General features: G+C 43.8%; 1 protein-coding gene and 1 long non-coding RNA gene across 2 annotated transcripts in view; one reads left to right on the top strand and one right to left on the bottom strand.

The window, feature by feature from the left end:
• LOC131419934 (uncharacterized) overlaps window positions 1-20,190 on the bottom strand; it is a 152,993-nt gene that overhangs the window by 7,847 nt on the left and 124,956 nt on the right. The gene's annotated exons all lie outside the window — the stretch shown is intronic.
• Window positions 1-20,190, top strand: part of LOC131419933 (solute carrier family 28 member 3-like) — a 52,295-nt gene that overhangs the window by 19,722 nt on the left and 12,383 nt on the right. The window contains exons 2-11 of the mRNA XM_058565529.1: window positions 949-1,047; window positions 4,936-5,018; window positions 7,707-7,798; window positions 9,223-9,412; window positions 10,525-10,669; window positions 11,920-12,033; window positions 12,650-12,727; window positions 15,047-15,127; window positions 16,492-16,572; window positions 18,494-18,619. Coding sequence (XP_058421512.1) covers window positions 949-1,047; window positions 4,936-5,018; window positions 7,707-7,798; window positions 9,223-9,412; window positions 10,525-10,669; window positions 11,920-12,033; window positions 12,650-12,727; window positions 15,047-15,127; window positions 16,492-16,572; window positions 18,494-18,619 — 1,089 coding nt within the window. The remainder of the gene's footprint in view (window positions 1-948; window positions 1,048-4,935; window positions 5,019-7,706; window positions 7,799-9,222; window positions 9,413-10,524; window positions 10,670-11,919; window positions 12,034-12,649; window positions 12,728-15,046; window positions 15,128-16,491; window positions 16,573-18,493; window positions 18,620-20,190) is intronic.

Below are 20,190 nucleotides of genomic sequence, written 5' to 3'. Positions count from 1 at the left end.
AACAAGACTTTTATGCATAAATCATGCGTGTGCTCGAAATTAGATTTTATTCACATTTATACACTCTTGTGTTTCAATAAATGGAAAATGCAACACAAGTTGGAATTGCAATTTTGTCTAGATCCTTGGGGCCAGCCAGAGATCTAAAGGTAAAATCAAATGATATACTTGTTCTTTTTTCAAAGACAAGGTCACAGCCAACAGGGCTAGCAGGCAACATTTTCTGGAAAGATATAGGGCCCTACTTGACACTGTTTATCTATCTGTTGCCATATAAAAAGTACTGTATAAAAAGGCAAGCTGGGATGAGATAGGAAAGGAATTGGACACTTCCCACTCCCTCTAAAAATAAGGTAAAAGAAAAGCGAGCCAGATGCTTGTCACATCTGGATAAAGCAGCTGGGGGGTCAGCACACCCCTCCAAGAGCACACCTCACTCAGTTCCTTAAAGTCAAACCAGCCTCACAAGAGGGGGCATTTTTCTTACGCTCGTTACTACCAAAAACTGCTTTAACAAAACACATTTTAACAACCCATACATCCAACATCTAAGAGTAAAATTATCAGCCTAGGGTTTACTATATTTTGTTGTACTTTATAAGTTGAAAGTCTGTGTGAAGTGATGGAAAGGAGACTGGAAGCCTGCCCCCTAGTCTCAGCTCAGCTTATTGGAAAGTCCTATGGTCTGGACGAGGGCAATGTCCTCCTTCCTCTCTTCCTCAAGTTGGCCCACACCAATCTTTTCTATCTGAACAAAACAGAACAAAAATTGTCTACATGTCTTTATGAGCCAAGATTCACTGGTTCTTTCTTTAACCAGCTGACTCATCTAAACTCCTCGTCTTTGCCGTCCCCTCCATCAAAAGTCTTCTGGGTATCATTCAATGAAGAAACATTTGTTTTTTTGGTTCTGAAATTTTATTTCTGTAATCTGTACTTTTTTCTTAGAATGAAGACGACTTTCATGAAAACCAGAGCATATCAGGAAAGGACAACTCGCTGAGGAGTAGAGCTGTGCAGAATGGAGAGCAGGGAATCTCCAAACAGGTAGGGCCGGAGGGCGGTGAGTGAATCTGTTACCAGGGTGACTGCTGTGCAACAGGCACCTGAGAGCCACAGGGACAGAAAGCATGGCGCTCAGCTGGCACTTGGAGAATGAATTAAATGGTAATTAGAGTGTGTAAGGCTGAGTCATGAAGAAAACACACAGTCCCAACCAAAGATTTTGTGTCTACACACCTGTCCTCAGAGTTTTCTGATGGGGAGAGTACCGAGGCTTCCTCTGACACCTCACTATTACCAATTCCAAGCTCCATCCTAAGGCCAAAGGCACTGACTTAAACAAGAGCATCTCAGTTTTAAAGTAAATGAGGCAGACAAGGAGGTTCTAAGACATGGTTCCAAAACTGTGTCCATCACACCCTAGGGTTCCCCAGTGACACCTAAGTTAACAGAGCAGGGTGAGGCACTCTGTCACAATGTCACTTTTATTTCTTTTATATATTAAATTCTGGAGAGGAGCTCATTTGAAGAAGGCCTTCTGCTGCTAAAAAGCAAGCAAATTATCCACGTAGGTCATCCTTGTTTTTCAAGTAGTTCTGGGCACTAACTATGGAGCCATTTATTGGGGGGAGTTTTCTCATGATAAAAAGAATAACTTATTTGAAGTAGAAAATTTGCAAAATTATTGCAGTAAAATTTGGAAGACAAAAAAAAAAAAAAAAAAAAAAGACCTGTAATTCCAGGAAAAAGTCAGTGCCTAACATCTTGGAATATGGCCTTTTAATTAAAATATACACCCACATGCACGTGTTACTTATGTTGGGGTCATGCTATACATATTAACTGTTTCACTTAATCTAGTGTAAAAAGTGCCTGTTTCACTAAATATTATTCAACAAAAAAAGAGAAAACAATACTTTTGTCCACACAAAAACCATGGATGTTTACAGTAGCTTTACTCATAATTGCCAAAACTTGGAAGCAACCAAGATGTCTTTCAGTAGGTGAGTGGATAAATGAACTGTGGTATATCCAGGCAATGGAATATTCTTCAGCACCGAAAACAAATGAGCTGTCAAGTCATGAAAAGACATGGAGGAATACTAAATGTGTGTTACTAAGTAAAATTAGCAATCTGAAATCGCTACACACTGTATGATTCCAAACATAAGACATTCGGGAAAAGGCAAAACTGTGGAGACAGTAAAAAGATCAGTTGCTACCAAGAGAGGAGGGAGGGATGACTGGGCAGAGCACAGGGGATTTCAGAGCAGTGAAACTACTCTATATGATACTATACTGGTGGATATGTGTCATTATACATTTGTCCAAACTCACAGAATATACACCACCAAGAGTGAACCCTAATGTAAACCATGGACTTTGGTTGATAATGATGTGTCAACATAGCTTCCTCAACTGCAACAAATTTACCACTTTAGTGGGAGCTGGTGATAATTGATGGGTTCATCAATTGCAACAAATTTACCACTCAAGCAGGAGGCTATGCATGTATGGGAGCAGCAGACATATGGGAAATCTCCACTTTCCACTCAGTTTTGCTGTGAACATAAAACTGCTCTAAAAAAATACAGTCTTTATCTGTTTAATATTGTTTCACAAAAAAATCAAAAACAAAAATTAGATGCTTTACTATCATAAACAGGAATATGAAGACTGGGGAGTAGCTACTGGATTTGGCGACAATGGTCCTTGGGTGACCTTGGCAGAAGCCATCTCAGTGGAAGCCTGATCACAGTGGCTTGAGGGAGCAGGATGTGAGGGAGTGGGTCACTAAAAGTAATGGCAACTCTTTCAGGTGGCTTGGCTGTGAAGGGAAGGAGGGAGGGCAGATGTCCACAACTGTGGGGTCAAGAAGGTTTTGTTGTTGTTGTTATTTTATTTTAAAGATAAAAAAAGTTAGGAAAAAGAAGAAAACAATAGTAGTGTTAGACATTCCGTAGATAGTAGGTAACTTGGCAATTTCACCATAAGAAAATAATGACTATGATCATTTAAATCAGAAAATTTCGGGCCGGCCCCGTGGCTTGGTGGTTAAGTGCGCGCGCTGCGATGCTGACGGCCCGGGTTCGGATCCCGGGTGCGCATCGAGGCACCGCTTCTCCATCCATCCTGAGGCCGCGTCCCACATACAGCAACTAGAAGGGTGTGCAGCTATGACATACAACTATCTACTGGGGCTTTGGGGGGGAAAATAAATAAATAAAATCTTTAAAAAAAAAAAATCTTTAAATCAGAAAATTTCTAAGCTTTGACTATTGGCCAAGCTAAGTGTTAGCAGAAAAATGAATAAGGCTGGTCTCTACCCCAAGCTTAGCAGCTGCAGCTTGGACTCAGCTGATCTCTCTTGCAATTATCCCCTCACCTTCCTAGTTCCTGCGGCCCAGCCCAGAAAATTAAGGAAGTCTAAGTCAGAAGTATAACGGAGTTTGGCGTCAAAGGACTATACGATCTTTGAGGATCTCTTCGGCTCAGAGACATACTAATGACTTATTTCTATGAATTTTGTTGAAGTAAAGAGAATCAGAGGCTTCACGGGAAAGGGCAGAAAACTAAAGCTGAGATTTGGCACTATACCTCTTAAAGCATGTTCAAACTGCTCCACATCTGCATGCTTCCTCCCCACCTTCCCTCGCCATTGCCTACAATAGCTGGACCTATTTGAGACATTATTGCAGAATGGAGGGAGGTAGGAAATCCTCTACACCATCCCAAGAATAGGATGTGCCATGGATATTTATGGGCTCAAACAGTATTGGAAAGATTGTCCATGAAAGATGGCCCAGGTATATACTTCATTGGTTAATTAGAGCAAGTGCCAGCTGAGTAAGGGAAATATTTCCCTTTAGCCTGACTGATAGAAGGACCCTAGTTCCCAAGGGGAGTTTATCACCTCTTGAAGATGCTGAGCTAGTGTTCACATCTGCTGCCAGGAAAATAAAACCAGTCTTGGTCTCTGCAGAGGAGGAAGAAATTTTCCTCTACCCTTCTAGGTTCTTCTGGCTGGTCTAAGAATTAAATCAACAGGAGACAGGTTAACAGGAGAAAATCAAACAACATTTAGTAGGATGTATACATGGGAGAAACCCAGGAAAACTCAGTAATTTGCCAAAATTACCAAAGCCACCACCATAAATAGCACCTTCAGCCAAAGGCAAAAGGAGTGTTGGAGGTGGGGAGACTCAGAGACTTCAAAGGGAAGGAAGGCAATTCATAGGCAGGTGAAAAGGAGCAGACATTTGGAAAACAAGTGTTTGGCCACAAAGAAACAGAAGACACAGAGGGGAGCCCAACAAACCGGCTTTTCTAGGCTCCTCCGTGTCTGCCACCTAGTTCATGTTATGCTAACGTGATAGCTCACTTCCTAAGACACGTTTTTTTATTGGAATTCTTTTAGACAGTTAAGGGAGAGGTAACAAGAAAAACGTTCCGAGTCTTTTGTTTCCTAAAAATAGTGAGCCTAAAATAATCCTCATGTTGAAGAGACACACTTTGGGATGGCAAATATTGTTCCCTTTCATCTCAGTCCTTTGGAAACCAGGCCCTGCAGAGTATAAAGGGCGAGTATGCAGCCTCTGGTGTTAACTTCATTCAGCACTTGCCTGAAAACAAAGAGGCAGTTGAATGATTACAGTAGAGACAGGAGCAATAAACAGAAATATGAGCCTGTTCCTAAAGAAAAGGAAATAATACCAATGGCTCTTTGGAAGTAAAGGAAGAGATGTGTGATCTGGATTTTCTGTGACAAGAGGAAAAAATGTCTGTGCAGTAGATAGTAGGAGCCATCTTCTTGCATAATGATTTAAAAGGACCTTTTGAAGTTCTTTGCCAAAATTCTGAGCAAAAGAGATCAGGGTCCATTATGCCCAGGATTCTCATTATTCCATCTCTGCTCCAATGTTTGATTTCCAGGACGAAGAGCAGGTCACCATTGAGCAGGATTCTCCAAGGAAGAAAGAAGATGAAAATGACGATCAAGAGATGCATCAAAAAGGGTACAGGTTTCAACCAGAGAAATAACCACGCCTACCTCCTAAACAAAGTGGTTGTTTTATCCTCCTCTAATTTTTAACATTTATTATGATTTGTCAGAGATGGTCACGACCACTAATCCCCTCTCCCCACTACCCACCCAACACCATTTTCAGAAAAATTAATGGAGCTCTAGGATAATCAACACGGTAAATTCAAACTGCTGATCTTCTGGAACCCAATATCCGGGACAGTCTTCTAGTTAAAGGTGTAAATTGCCAACTAACTGCTCCAGTCCATATAAAAGTAGTTAATTCATCTTCTCAATGTCAGTCAATAAGCAATCAATTTCTTAAAACCCATCCATTTTGAATCCCAACAAATTTGCTCTTACCTTGTAGTATCCTGAAGGTGTTCCAAGTCCTTATCCCCCATTAGGTAGGAAACGCAAGTTATGATCTTTATGTTTTGGATCAGGAAAATGAAGCTCAGAGAAGGGACTTATCCAAGGTTAGTTAGCTAGAGTGGAACAAAGCTAACTTACAATTCCAGCTTCTGATTCCTAGTCCAAGACTGTCTGGTACTCTATCATAACACCAAAGTATTTGTCAATATTCTAAATTCCTATTGAAATTCCTAAGTCTCTGAGGAACTTGGTGTTTATGTATCAGAAGATAGCTCTGAAGTTGGTCAGAATTAGGATTGAAAGCTCATATCACATAAACACCATCAAGAATATTTACCTTACCACTTCAGAAACCTGAGCTCAGTTTCATCCTTCATTTTACTTTATGAATCTCTGACCTTGGGGGCTGAGAGATTCTCCTGGGTGGTCAGAGGCACTCAAGTTTCACTGATGTTAATGGCATGGAAACAACCACCAGGAGATTGGGAGTTGTTCAGCCTAGAAAACCAAATCGCCAAGCATCTATTTCTAGCCACTTTATGTTATGCAGTGTTAGATTGCTGTAATGGACCACACACATTCCCTGCAATTAAGAAATCTGATGAATCCACCCTAAAGTAGATGGAGGTGCCCTATTAAATGTTGCCCTTCACCACTGCTGCTTTTTAACACAATATCCACAACTGAGGATAACGCATCATCAGCCTTTCCTAAATTAGACCATGAAAAACTGTCTTTACTATATTTATATTCCTTCAATATCTTCTAGAACAGTTTCTAATTCTCAGTACACACATTCAGATACGATAATGACAAAAGTTTCGTGAAATAATACCTATCATCACTCTGTGTGATGCACTCTGAGATGTCCTCTTCTTTCTTTTAATGATGGTTATCATGCCCTGTGTGACTTCACAGCACACTAATGGGTCCAACCCACAGCTGTAAAATACTATTCCAGAAAAGCAGTGTACACTCCCATTGCATTTATCTAGTAGTTCAACAAATGCCTGTCAAGCAGCCTTAGTGTCCCAGGTGCTGGGGCTACAGGGCTCACAGACATCTATTTTCCAGGAAGTTACAGTCAGTCAAGGCTTCATAGCAAAACACAGTCAGAGAAGACAGGAGGAATAAAGTGCAGAGGACACCTCTGCCTAAGGAGACGCAACAGGGCATCATAGAAGCGAAGGACTGAGCTGGGCCCTGAAACCTGAAGGGTGCTGAGACTGGACATGTGGGCATGACTGTTGGAAGGAAGGGAACTGGAGGCCTTAACCAAGGGCAGAGGCGGCCCCAGCTAGGGCCAGGGGCCTGTGAGATCCTGGAGATTGGGAATCTTCTATACGGGATGAGAAGTGGTTGTTTTAGAAATGCTGTCCTGTGGCCTGGAAGTGGCAATGTTTAAATGTGTGAGTAATTCCTTCCACCCAGCCTCAAGCGGGAGAAGGAGAGGCCTCTGTTAGATGTGTCATTGAGGAAAGAGGCACCTGGGAAGCCAGGTTTCAGAGCAGGTGTGGAGGGGACCAGGAGCATCCCAGGAGAAGCAGAGGACAATCATGGGTACGGCCCTGTGGCCTCTCCACACTCCCTCTCCGGTGCACACCCTCCTCCCCGGAAGAAGTCATCAGATACAAATGTTGCTCCCACACTACGTACTACCCCATAACAAAACTCTGGAAAGAAACAAAGACATGCCAACAATTCCAGAACATCCTGAGAAAGCTATATTACAACCCACTGGTTAATAGCTCTCAAATCCATGAAATCCTACTTTACATTTCAACCCCCTGTTGAAATCTGTCAGCCTCCCACTAAAAAGTATGGTGAGTGACGACAGGGAACCACAAACTTACTTGAACTTTGTGGAACCAGAAGGGATGAGAGTTCATTGGATTTTTATTTTTTTAAAAATCAACATTTAATGACAGTGGCTTAAAAGCTAATGGAGGCTCTTATAGTCCAAGGAGAAACACTCTCATCCTATGATTTATTTTCAGCTGTTGGTTGGTTACCCATCTCCCCTGCCTCATTTCCAGGAGCATGTTTTCTGCATCTCTGTAACCCCTCAAGGGCTGGCACATTCAGCATTCAGCAAATCACATCCATTCAGCAAAGGTGGTTCCAAGCCATGGCTGATTTTAGTCTAAAATGAAATGTTTCCCATTTCTGTTTTGTAGGACATAAACTTCATGAATTTGTTCGTTTGCTTGCTTGATTTACAAAGCCTCATCCAGCCTTAGCATGCCAGTTTATTTGATGTTTTTGGTGTTGACTTCTGCCTGCCTGTTTGCTTCTGTTATTACAGGTGTCTGCAAAGGAAGTATGGTATGGTTTGTGATTTTTGTCAGAAACACAAAACCACCCTTCGGTACCTCATCTGGGGCATCTTATTAGCAGGTAAATAACAAAAGGGGATGGGATCGAAGTGTCTTTTTTTGAGGATCTCCCAAATATTAGCTTTCTGTGGAAGAAAATAAGTCTTTTCCTCCCTAGACCTCACTGAATCATCCAGAGAGGGAGAGAAGTCAATCAGGAAGCCCCTGAGTGGGGGTCTCAGCGTGGGACGCCTATGCAGATGGGTTGCCTGTCCAGTTTATGTGTCAGCAGCTAACTTTTTAGGTCCCCTCCTCCTGTGGTCTTTGTTATTGCGGTGTGGATTTGAGGGTTGGTTAATGCAAATCCAGGCAACTGGAAAACATGGTGATGATCATAAGGTAGAAACATAATTGCAGGGGGAAATATAAGCAATTAACACTTTATGCAAATACAACACGAGGAGGAGCCTAGGGTCATGTAGCCCACTCCTCTGGCCTAAAGGCAGGACCATACTGCTTTCACAGAGGAGCAGGCCTCCAGTTTCCCTCCCTCCCAAAGCAAAGGGCTCTGCAGCCCATTTTAAAGAGCACTCCTGTCTCTAAAATGTGAACCCTCCACCAAGTCCACAGACATTAGTCCAAGACCCCTGCACCCCGGGGTCAGTGGGTTTGCTGGTGCTCACACAGCAGGAACAGGGAACAGCTATCGACTTTCTGTGTGCCAGGCCAGATAGTGTCTTAGGCTTTGCAGGCCATATGGGGAAAACCACATATCTCTGCCACTATGGGACAAAAGCGAACAGACAGTGTGGCTGTGTTCCCGTGAGACTTTATTTGTAGAACACAAATACAAATATACAAGTACAGCTGCACTCGCCGCCTACAAAAGCAGGTGGCAGGCCGGATTTCACCTGCAGACCATGTTTGCTGACCTTTAACAGGAAACCTTGTGGTTCTTATCCTGGAATCTCCTCTTCCAAAGCAGCCGCCTTGGTAATTGCCCCCACCCCTTTCCCTTTCCTGTAGAGATTCCGTGGAACTTAAAGATTGTTGGTGGCCTATTTTCCTACTCAAGCTTAGGCCAAATCTGAGCTGCAAACCAGGAAAATCAGTACCTTTTATCAGCGGTTGCTTCAAGGCCTGGCCTTTCTCTGACTGAAGCTCACCTGCTGAGTCTGAATGCCAGATAAAAGTGGTTCATACTAAGCGAGAGGGCCAGTGATCAAGCATCAAGATTCGAGAACTCAGAATATTCTATAAGATAACAAGACCTAGCACCCTGTCCTCCTAGCATTCATGGTGAAACTGTTTGGGGCTTGCTTTGAAAAAAAGACAAAAACACCCAAAATATAGTACTTATAATCAGAAGAGCCAATAGCCCTATCAAGAGCTCTCCTGCGTTCAATGGTTCCTTGATTGAAACTCCCATTGGCTGAGCCAGATTGGTGCTGGAGGCTGGTCTCCAGCTGGTGCTGATGTTCCCCGTCTGCGTTTGCTTCCTGGCAGGCTACCTGGCTATGGTGATCGCCGCGTGTGTGCTCAACTTTCACAGAGCCCTTCCTCTCTTCGTGATCACCGTGGCTGCCATCTTCTTTGTGGTCTGGGATCACTTCATGCCCAAATATGAGCATCGAATCGAAGAGTTCCTGTCTCCAGGCAGAAGGCTTCTGGACAGCCATTGGTTCTGGCTGAAGTGGTAAATGCAGTTGGTTCTCTTACTGCCATTGAGAGGGATCTTAGTCTTTTCGAATACTCTTCCAAAAATGTGTTCTGACATTGCTTCCTCATTTATGAGATACTGAAGCTAGTAACAACCTAGGGAATAATCTGTTAAAATGCCTTCATTTTACAAACAGGAAATGAAGGCCTCGATAAGGTAATGACTCACTCGAGATGTGTTCAAATGTCCCTACAAACTGCCTTAACTCCAAGTGCCACTAAATGATAAAATGTTGTCCAAAGGATGGGATGGTTCTGACTTGGGGAGATGGCTTTCTGCTCTGGGCACGAAGCTGGTCTCCTTGGGAGGAGGGGTCTGTGAATTATTAAAGCCAACCCTCTCCTATAGGAGCCCATGTCCTGCAGGGACCACTCAGGGCTTTCTCGCAGCCCCTCTCTGAGGGGCCTCCTCGCCCTCCAGGGGGCCCTACTGGGTCAGACCCAGGAGCCATTCTCCCCAGCATGGTCCACCTGGGATCTGCCAGGAAACGTCACACATCCTTGGCCTAATAAAGCAGGGTTGTGCAGTCCCGACACAGCACCCTTTCTGGCTCTGCCATCCAAGCCTTGAGTCAGCCTTGTCAGGCCCACAGATTGCCCAGAGAGTCAGAACCCACTCTACACACTGACTTAGCTCTCTGAGGCTCAGGTGATGTCCCCCACCTACAGAGAATGCATTTCAATTTCTCCCTTAAAGGGAAGAATGTAACACCTCACCCACCTTCCAAAACGGAGGTGAGGACTCCCCATAGATCTCTCAAAGAAATCACCAGACTTCCCTCTCAAAACATCCTTTCTTCTCTCTGACCCCTTTAAATGTTCTTGAAGGGCCCAAGAGTTGTGGAATGAGAGGGACACATTGCTTCATTTTTTGGCTATTTGCCTTTACAGCCACAACAAAAGAGGGTCTGTTGCAAGTTCTAGTTGCAAGTTCTAGAAGCATAACTTCCTGGTGCCAGGGTGTGTCAATAGATATTTTTTGTTTGTTAGTTGAAGCCTGATTAAGATTTTCAAGTTAGCACTTGGATGCTACAAACGATGCCACAAATACAGCAAATGACGCCAATGCCTCCTGTCTGGTTCTCGTAGGGTGATTTGGAGCTCGCTGATCCTGGGAGTTATTCTCTGGCTGACCTTTGACACCGCCAAACTGGGCCAACGGCAGCTGGTGTCTTTTGGTGGGCTCCTGATGTACGTCATCCTGCTGTTTCTATTTTCCAAGCACCCAACCAAGGTGAGTATGAATTGATCTTTTTTGTTTTTTTTCCTTCTTTTTTCTCATGTGTGAATTACTCAAAATAATGATTGTGAGAGAATTTAACTGTTATTCAATATTTTTCTTACCTTGCTATGATATTTTAAGTGGCTAGGGTGCCATTCCTCCTGAACTTTCATAGAACTGTTCCTGTCTCATTGTTCGTTCTCAGCAATTTTCCAGTTACACAATCAGTGAGATGGTCTCTCCTGTCAAGTCCAGCTTCTACTCGTGTCCCCCACGTCTGCCCATCAAACACACATTCAAAGAAAACTCATCTGTTTTGATCCAGATTTCCCCAGAGCAGTAAATAATCTAATATTCTACCACTGCATTCTGCAATTTATCAAATTTCTATTTGCAATTCAGGCTATTTTACTCCAAAAATTTGCCCTCAAACAGTTCACATTGAATTCCGTTCTCCTCCTTGTTCTGTCAGTCGGTAACCCATTACATGGGCAAGAATTCTGAGACATCGATTGTCCACATATGACTCATAATGGCAAATCCTGGAAGACTTTTCTGGCTGAGAGGTGGACCCCTCAGAGACAAGCATTAGTCAGAGACCAAAGTCACCTAATATGATCCAAATTCTTTGCCCTGTGAACATCTCTGCTGTTTTCCATGCCTCCAATCCCATAGTTCTTTGCAGGCTGCTCTTCTCTGCACTAAAAATGAAAGCTGATGATGCTCCGTTATTCTGCACTCCCTGGGTCTGCATTAGAGGTAACTGGCTCCTTTTTACAGTGAAATGAGAGCCCTTCCACAGGGTGGAATTTCTTTCACTTAATTCACTTACAAATCGTCAGAGCAACAAACCTAGGACACACAGACAAGTCATGTTCTGCCTCTCCATCTTCCAGACAGGGGAAATAGTTTTATGTGTTGGATATTTACAGCATGAGTAGCAAGGCTAGATCCTTCCTCCTTAACGGCCCTGCTGAGACTACTCTTTGGGTCTAAGTTGTGTTATCATGACACTATGGTTACATACTCCCCTGAGATTGAAGGCTTCACACTCAGGTTAGAAAGAGGGAATAGAACCCTGAGATTTTGGGTATGGTTCGATCAAGGGACTCTCTGCTCACGACTGCTTTGGCCTCCTGAAGAAGGTGGGTCACAGGCCACATGGGAGAAGCTTCCAAGGAAATAGTGATCTTCTGGGCATTTATGCTGAGTTCAGCATTCATTTTCTAACAAGATATCTCTCTCTTCATCTTTCTGCATAGGTTAACTGGAGGCCCGTCTTTTGGGGAATTGGGTTACAGTTTCTTCTTGGGCTCATAATACTAAGGACTGACCCTGGACTTAGGGCTTTTCAGTGGTTGGGCAAACAAGTTCAGGTAAGCGGGGTTCAAAGAATGTCTTACTTTTATGGTGCTTTTAACATTTGAATATAATTCTCAAGACAAGTCAGAAATAGGTTTATTTCTCTGCGTGAGTTGACCCAAATTTTAATTTCATAGCATGAGTTAGAAAGTAATTTTATGTAGAAATATTAATCTGTCCAGTTTAGTAATATTATTGTCGCCCCTCACCCAAACCATCCACTACAACACTGCCCTATTCCAATTGCCCCTTTCATCCTGCCCGAGGGGTGTGACACTTCTAAATGGTTCCGCAAACAGAGAAACAGGCTTTCTTTGTATCTCGTGGTAACCGGCGCCACCCATGTGCCATCGATGGCTTCTGGAACAAATTACCACACCCAGCTTATCCTTTAGCACCCTAGAGTCAGATTGACTGTTAGAAACGCCAGGAAATCTGTGTGCAGTTATAGCTCAAACATACACTTCCATGCCATCCACCAGAGGGAGAAAAGCTGAGAAAATTAACTCCCCAAGTCTATGCATCCAGTTTGCTGGGTCCTCACCCCCTGCCGAGCCTGGTGGGACCTGGGGACTGTCAGCGCGGCCTCAGTGGTTGTGACGACCTGCTGTTGCCCTTTCTTTCACTCAGACCTTCCTGGAGTACACGGATGCTGGGGCTGCATTCGTCTTTGGAGAGAAATACACAGACCACTTCTTTGCATTTAAGGTAAAGCCAAACCCCTTTTCTTTGGAGCCACTTCCTGTTCAGGAACTGCTCAGTCTCTGTAGATGCTCAGATAGAAGCTGACTACCGGAACCCAGGCGTGTACTGCTGGGCTCACCTCAGGCGCACAGCACATCACTGTCCTTTCTCATTTATAAATTTATCTCAAGTCAGTGCATTGCAAACATTTTACTGTGTTACTGTAGCATTAAGGGAAACATCTAGAGGAGTCAGATATATTTGAATACTTTTGGAGGGCTTGTAGCATTGTCTGAGATACTTACGAAAATCTGTACGGGGCAACAGTATCTGAGATTTCAGGGAAAAGAACAATAGGTACCTAGCAATGAATAGGCATATGGCCACTAATGGCTTCCAGATCCAGGATCAGTGAAAGGTCTGTGCTCAGGAAACCTTCAGTCCCAGGCCAACTGGTCACCCACATTAACCTCTGTTCTTCCAGAACCATCCTCATGCTAAACCATTCCCATCTTTCCTTCAGCACAGCCTTTGCCTAGGCAGGCCTGGAGGCTTGGACTTCTCCTAACCAAAGAGGGATGTTATTTTACAGGGGAAAGGCAACCTGGCCCCATGCCTGGGCCTCATCGATTCCCTCCTGGGGCTCCCACAAGCACCAGGATTCTCACTCTCCTCTGAGAAGTCCCTACAGATACCTGTCGACGAGTCAGAAAGATGCATTTGGCTTTTTCTTCAGCTTTCCTTTTTATGATGTATTACTGTTCCTACACTTCTAAACTGTCTTCTCACTTAGAGACTCCAAATTTTCCTCCAAATTATCCCAGTTTCAGTTAGGCCAACTGTTAGGCTGATTTTTTTTTTTTTTTTTTGATGTGGAAGATTCGCCCTGAGCTAACATTTGTTGTCAATCCTCCTCTTTTCTTGCTTGAGGAAGATTAGTCCGGACCTAACATCTGTGCCAATCTTCCTCTATTTTTATGTGAGTCACTGCCATAGCATGGCTGAGGAGTGGTGTAGGTCCACGCCCTGGATCTAAACCTGAGAATTCATGCCGCCAAAGTGGAGCATGCCAAACTTAACCACTATGTCAGGGGGCCGGCCCCTGAATCTTTTTTTAAACTGATGATTTGATGCTTTTGTGCTAAGATAACTAAGCCATCTCTGAAAAGCCAAGTGTTTACAAATTGAGATGGAAATATGCTCATATCATGAATTGAATCTAGAATTGGAAAAAAGAAAGTCACAAAGAAGGTGTAACTTGCTGCCCAGACTGCACCTGTGTCTTCAGACTACCCCTTCCCCCTTCCCCCAGGGCAGTAGCCTCCATCCTTTCTGCCAAAACAGAATCCCTGTGGGAACATTTGAGAGATGAGCCTTTAACTCCCTGAAGCTTTCAGGAAGGCTCTGCCTGCCCATTAAAGCGCCAATAAAAGCACGTAAGTGAGTGAGCTCTGAATAATGGCACGAAATGTCTTTTAATATATATTATTAATAGATTTTTCTAAATTGGATCCTGTACAAATCGTCCTTGGTCATTCTGTGCCTCTGGTGGCAGCTTGTCCCCGGCCATTTCTCTGGGGAACAGAGGGGAAGGGGTGTGCGGGGCAGGGGTGGGGAGGGAGACCGCAGCTCTGTGTGGTCTCTGCAGGGTGGAAACTGCTCCCTGTGGACACACGGGCTGCAGTGAAGGCACCAAAGAGCATCAGGAAACTAGGATCCAGGAAAAGACAACCTTTGTCAACAGAGAAGTAAACTAGCTTCCAAAGTTTAATGTCTTCTTAGTGATTCAAAAGTCTATAAGTAAAATAACTGTCGTTCTAAAACCTAAGAGTGAAGGCTTACTCTGTGGGAGGCAGTGTGTGTAAGGACCGACCACGCTCTATCTGATCTGTGGAGCCGCTGGAATAAGGATCTGAGGTTGCTCGCACTTAATCCTGACCCAGGTCACTGTGCTAATAAGTGGTGAAGCTCTTGTCTGTTTGACATCAAAACAGCAAGAACATCTGCCAGTGGCCTTCAGTTTGTTGAGCCTAATTATTACAAATTCCCCCAAAACTTTATTCCTTCTCGGAGACACTAAAGGCGGAAAAGCTCATTATAGCAGAAGGAAAACAAATGTCAAGTTTCCTATGAAACATATTCAAGCTTATCCAGAGCAAATTAGAACAAGAGACTGCAGATGGGGAAGCTGCCTGATGAAAGTGTGGTGTAGCTCCAGAGGAGTTTCCAGTGTTGTTATGACATTTCAGAGGGAAAAGGAGGTGGAAAGGAGGAGACATGTGAAACCTGCTAATACTCCTGAGGCCAACGTTAGCTCATAATTGCTTTCATCGCCCCCTCCAGGTCCTGCCAATCGTGGTCTTCTTCAGTGCCGTCATGTCCATGCTCTACTACCTTGGATTCATGCAGTGGATCATTAGAAAGGTACAGGACTGGGCTGGGTTGGGTGACAGATGTAGCCTGATTATTTCAGGGACAAAGTCATAAATACCTTTTATTCAGGTTTTTCCGAGGTGCCTTTCTCTTTGTACCAAGATCCACCCCACCCCCAAGTTATTGGATTCAAATCCAAAAATCCTACATGTGTCCCTAGAGGGAATTTTATCTCAGGGACTTCTAAACAGGCTTTGACTTGCAACTCACTGGATATCTTCACGAAACCTTAGTGATTACTTCTTTAGCCAAAGAATTGACTCCAGCAGGTCCGAGACCTGCCAGGTTTCCTTCATCTTGGCGACCCACCTGGTGCCTTATGCAGAGTCACTGCTTATCCTCAGGAGGTTACAAAAGGGGACACTCTGGTCTAGAGCTGCTAGGGAGTCAAAGCAAGAAAGGGAAGCTGCGTTTTGCTCCTGAGGGAGTTTTATAAGCACACAAATTTTTTTAAAAAGTCTAAAAAGTGAATCTCATTCCCGCTGCCCCAGAAACTGTCAGTGCTACACTCATAGGTTAGATCAGAAGACTATGAAATTTGTAAGCTAGTTTTAATGTACATGAGACCAAGGCAGAGCACACAGGGTTTGGGCACAGCCCCAGCCCTCCTTTGAGCCCTGTAGATAAATAAAACGGAGAGAGAGAGAGAGAGAGAGAGAGAAAACTGGCAGAATTCAGAATTTCAGCAAGAGCAGCAGGGCCCGTAATTTTCTGATTGTTGATTTAAAATTCAGAATTACTGTGCTCCTGTCTAAGGAGAAAGAATGCAACATCCTGAGGTGGGCACCACAGTCTCTGGTTGGAAGGGCCACCGTGGAAGTGGGACCATAAACCATGTTCATTTGAGAGTTAAGTACAAAAGGCCTAATGTCAACTACATCCTACTACCTATTAGCTGAGGAATTTTGACAAAACAACTCAACTGTTCTGTGCCTCAGTTTCCTCCTCTATCAAATGGGCATAATTACAGGGCTGCCCTCAAAGGGGTATTGTGAGGATTAAATGCATTACTCAGATCAAGGGCTCAAAACAGTGTCTGGAATGCAGTAAAGCCTGCCGTGACTATTAGCAATTATTATAACTTGTTACTTGTAAACAAGTGTACATTTCAATAGAAACTCAGTTGTATAATGTTGAAAGTGTATACAGTGACTCAGACTTTCAGGCCTCTGAAACAGGAGGATTTGATTGGCCTGCTCTGTGGACTAGGTAAGATATACTCACAGTTAGCACCATTGCTGGCCTGCCAACAATTGTTAAAGCCCTCAGCACTTTCCTCCAAAGATTTTTATCCCTACTTTGAAGTTTGTGTATATAAATAGCTCTTCACTGACTTTGTCCCTTGTCCGTTATAGGTCGGATGGGTCATGCTGGTTACTATTGGATCATCTCCTATTGAATCTGTCGTTGCTGCTGGCAACATATTTGTCGGACAGGTAAGCTGTAATATCAAAAAACAAAGCAGAAGAGAACACCTGCTGAAATGGACACTCTTTCCAGAAAGTGGAATAAAAAAATATGATGGTTTTATTTCTTTTAGTGTAGAGGGAGACTGCCAAAATAAGGACCCCTCAATGTTGACAAAGTCCAGATTCCAGAGAGAGAGAAAAAGAGAGTGAGAGAGAGAGATCCCTTCCAAGAGTCTCAGTGCACTGATGTGGCATTTGGGTTCTTGAAATTTTATGGAGAGGAAGAAAGATTGAATCATTTTGTCCAAGCATCTTATGCATAGACTCTCAACAAATCTTTTCTGAATTTATTGAATTGCTGAGGTCTCTGGCCCACCCTTCAGAGGCTAGCTGCTCGTTCACTCAAATGGAGTTCACCACTTGTCTCGAGCCTGCCAACATGTAACAGGCAGCCTCACATTCTGTAGTTTAATGCTGTGGCAGTGAAAGAGACCAGGAAAGACTTGCCACCAATAGCCGTGCAGCTGTATAAATACTTGAGTTCATTCTTAACTTGTCTGAACTGGTCAACGGTCTGTCTTTGCTGCGCCTGAAGAACAATGCTGATGAGCAAAAGCATTTTCACTCGCTGATCTATCACATGGTTAAATGCTCTTTTGCCTGAAGTACATTTAAGCAAAGAAATATGATGCAAAAGTGGTGTCTCTCAAAATAGCAGCATTCCTAAAATGTAGATAAGTAAGAAATAGTAATAATCATCCTCATCACTCTGGATGTGCAGCTTCAGGCAGAATGGAGTCACATACCAAGGAAACCATGTGTGAATGCTTGCTAGCATGGCTGCCCAAGGAAATCAGATTTGAAGGAAAAATAGTCACCTAGAAGAACACAAGACCCCAAATCCCAGGCTTACAACTGCCCCAGGCAGGTTGAGCCTTCTTATTGGTCAGCCCAGCTTGCTAACCTGGAGCATAGTCTTTACAGCAGGGCCCATGCTTCCTTCCCTAGGAGTTGAACTTATTATAATTATAGTCATAAAATCTCTCAGGACTAATTAGGGCACCATCTTGAGTTGATTACTCCTACCTGCAGGGTAAGAGGGCTCATGCACTGAATTTCTGTTCAGTCCATAGATTGAAGGTCAACACATTCAATCTTACAGAACAATTAGAAATAATGAGGGGAAAATTGTAAAATTGTGCACATGCTCAATTTGATACTTAATATGCTAAACATACAGCTATTATTTATGAAGAGCCCCACGCTGCAGGCCTCCTGTCCTCCTTGATGGGACTCAAGCCTTTACAACTACACTCTATCTGATTCCTTTCTACCCAAGGGGAAGAAGAGGTCTCTGATTCTCAATTAGGAAAAGGCCTCTGGGCACCTGTCCTTGTTATTATTTTATGCTTGTGTCTCTGTTTCCCTGTGGTGTCAGCAAAGAGGTTAAAGGTCTGTCGAGATGAAGCTAGAAGATGAGAAGACACAGAGGCTTGGGAACCACCAGATCTTAAGGCCAGGCCACTGGGCAGAGTTACTTGGCCAATGGTGTTCCAACCTTAGAAAAGTGTCCCCAGACATCAGAGTCCAGTCCTAGGCTAAGTGAGGGCCTTATATGAATTGGCCTTGCAAACTCTGCAAACTTTACACGATTCTATATGCACACTGACCTAGAGTTCAAATGACCCAGACTTGCAGGGTGTAGGTTCTCAAACTTGAACACATATCAGAACCACCTGGAAGGCTTGTTTAAACAGGATTGCTGGCCCCACCCCCAGTTTCTGATTCAGTCTGAGAATTTGCATGTCTAAGGAGTTCCCAGGTGATACTGATGGAGCTGGTCTGAGGTCCACTCTTAGAAATACAGCTTTAGAGAATTTTGAGTAGATTGGCATGCCCTCCTAAGATTTAAATGGGAATGCTTAATTTGGTCACTCTTTGTTTCTAGACAGAGTCTCCACTGCTGGTCCGACCATATTTACCACATGTCACCAGGTCCGAACTCCATGCGATCATGACTGCTGGGTTCTCTACCATCGCTGGAAGTGTCTTAGGCGCGTACATTTCTTTTGGGGTAAGAATGTTTGGGGATCGATTTATGGAAAATACAACCTCTTCTTTCTTTGCTATTGTCATTTCTTTTTTTTTCTTTACCATTGCTGCTGGATAAGGAGGCCAAAAGACTGTCCTTTTTGCTGTATCGTTGGTCACAGTTCCTTTGGCATTTGGATGGAGTGTCCCAAAGAAGCTTTGGGGCTTCACTTTTATATTCCTGCCACCTAATGAATCACATACAACCATAGCAGAATGAAATATATTATGAGGTTACTTTGGCTGAAAATAAGTAAAAAAAAACATATTACACTAGTAAAAGAAATTGAAACCAGAGGTCCACAAAGTATGACCCATGGGCAAATTCTAGATCACGCCTCTTCTTTTGTAACTAAAGTTATACTGGAAACCAGCTACTCCTATTTGTTTCTCTATGGCAGCTTTCATGCTGCAGAGTTGAGTAGTTGTGGCCCCAAAAGCCAAAAATATTTACTCTCTGGCCCTTTACAGAAAAAGTTTTCTGACCTCTGCACTAGGGCAGTGGTTCTCAACACTTACTGCACATTAGAATCACCTGGGAGCTTTTAAAAGCCCAAATACCCAGGCCCATAGCCCAGAGTAATTAAACCAGAATCTCTTGGCATGAGACTCAGGCACCAATATTGTTTTAAAACTCCTCAGATTCCAATGTGCAGCCTGTTTGAGAGCTGGTGGTCTATAGCATGGGGGTGGAGAGCCTTGTGCTAACTGGTGCATGTGCCCCCAGCACAGAGCTGACAAGCCACACATAGATGCAACCCCTATGGGAGAAATGGAATAGCACAGCAGCTGTGTGACCCAGGGGACTGGGCGTTCTCACAGGATAGGCGAGTTTCACTCCAGGACTTCATCTGGGCCTCAAATGCCAATCAGCAGGAAGAGGGAAGAGGAAAAGGGCAAAGGAGGCCTCAGGAATAGCAGTGTGACTGGATCCCGGATGATCCACTCTGCCACCACAGTGGGAATGCTGCCTGTGAAAATGTGCTGGGGGGATGGGAGTGGGGAGGGTGCTGATTCTGGAATTCTGAAAAGATAGGGAAGAGAATCCAGAAATAAGGGTGTAGGGCGGGAAGGGGAAAAAGTTTAAGTAGAGCTCCAATGAGGAAAACAGAAATGGCTTACAGATTACAGGGACTCTGGATAAAGGAGTATTACATAAAGGTACAAACATCCAGATGAGCAAAAGGAAGACAGAGAGCAGTGTGTCCATGCCTGCACCCCAGACGTCCCCTATCTTCATTGATGATGAATGAAATACGGGCTTTAGGAACTATTTGAACATTCAAAAGGACAACAGAGAGGTGGAGGAATCTTTTTTGAAGGTTCCGACAGCACAGGATTGATTCTCCTCTGAAATGTTCAGACTTTGGTTTTGTGCTTCTCCCCAAAGATGTGGTCAATTCACAGAGATTCCTCCCTCCTCCCTCTGACTCTCACTGTGATGCCAACTCGGCTCACTGAGCTCTTCCAAGTCTCCAAAGAAACATTGTTTTCTGGCTAGACGCAATTCCTGCCCTTCTCTTTCCTTGTAAGGCTTTTGGGCCGTTCATTCTG

This window comes from Diceros bicornis, chromosome 22 (assembly GCF_020826845.1).
Source record: "Diceros bicornis minor isolate mBicDic1 chromosome 22, mDicBic1.mat.cur, whole genome shotgun sequence".
Classification (NCBI taxonomy): Eukaryota; Metazoa; Chordata; class Mammalia; order Perissodactyla; family Rhinocerotidae; genus Diceros; species Diceros bicornis.
Note: the sequence above shows the minus strand (reverse complement) of the source record. Positions and strands in the feature narration are given on the sequence as shown.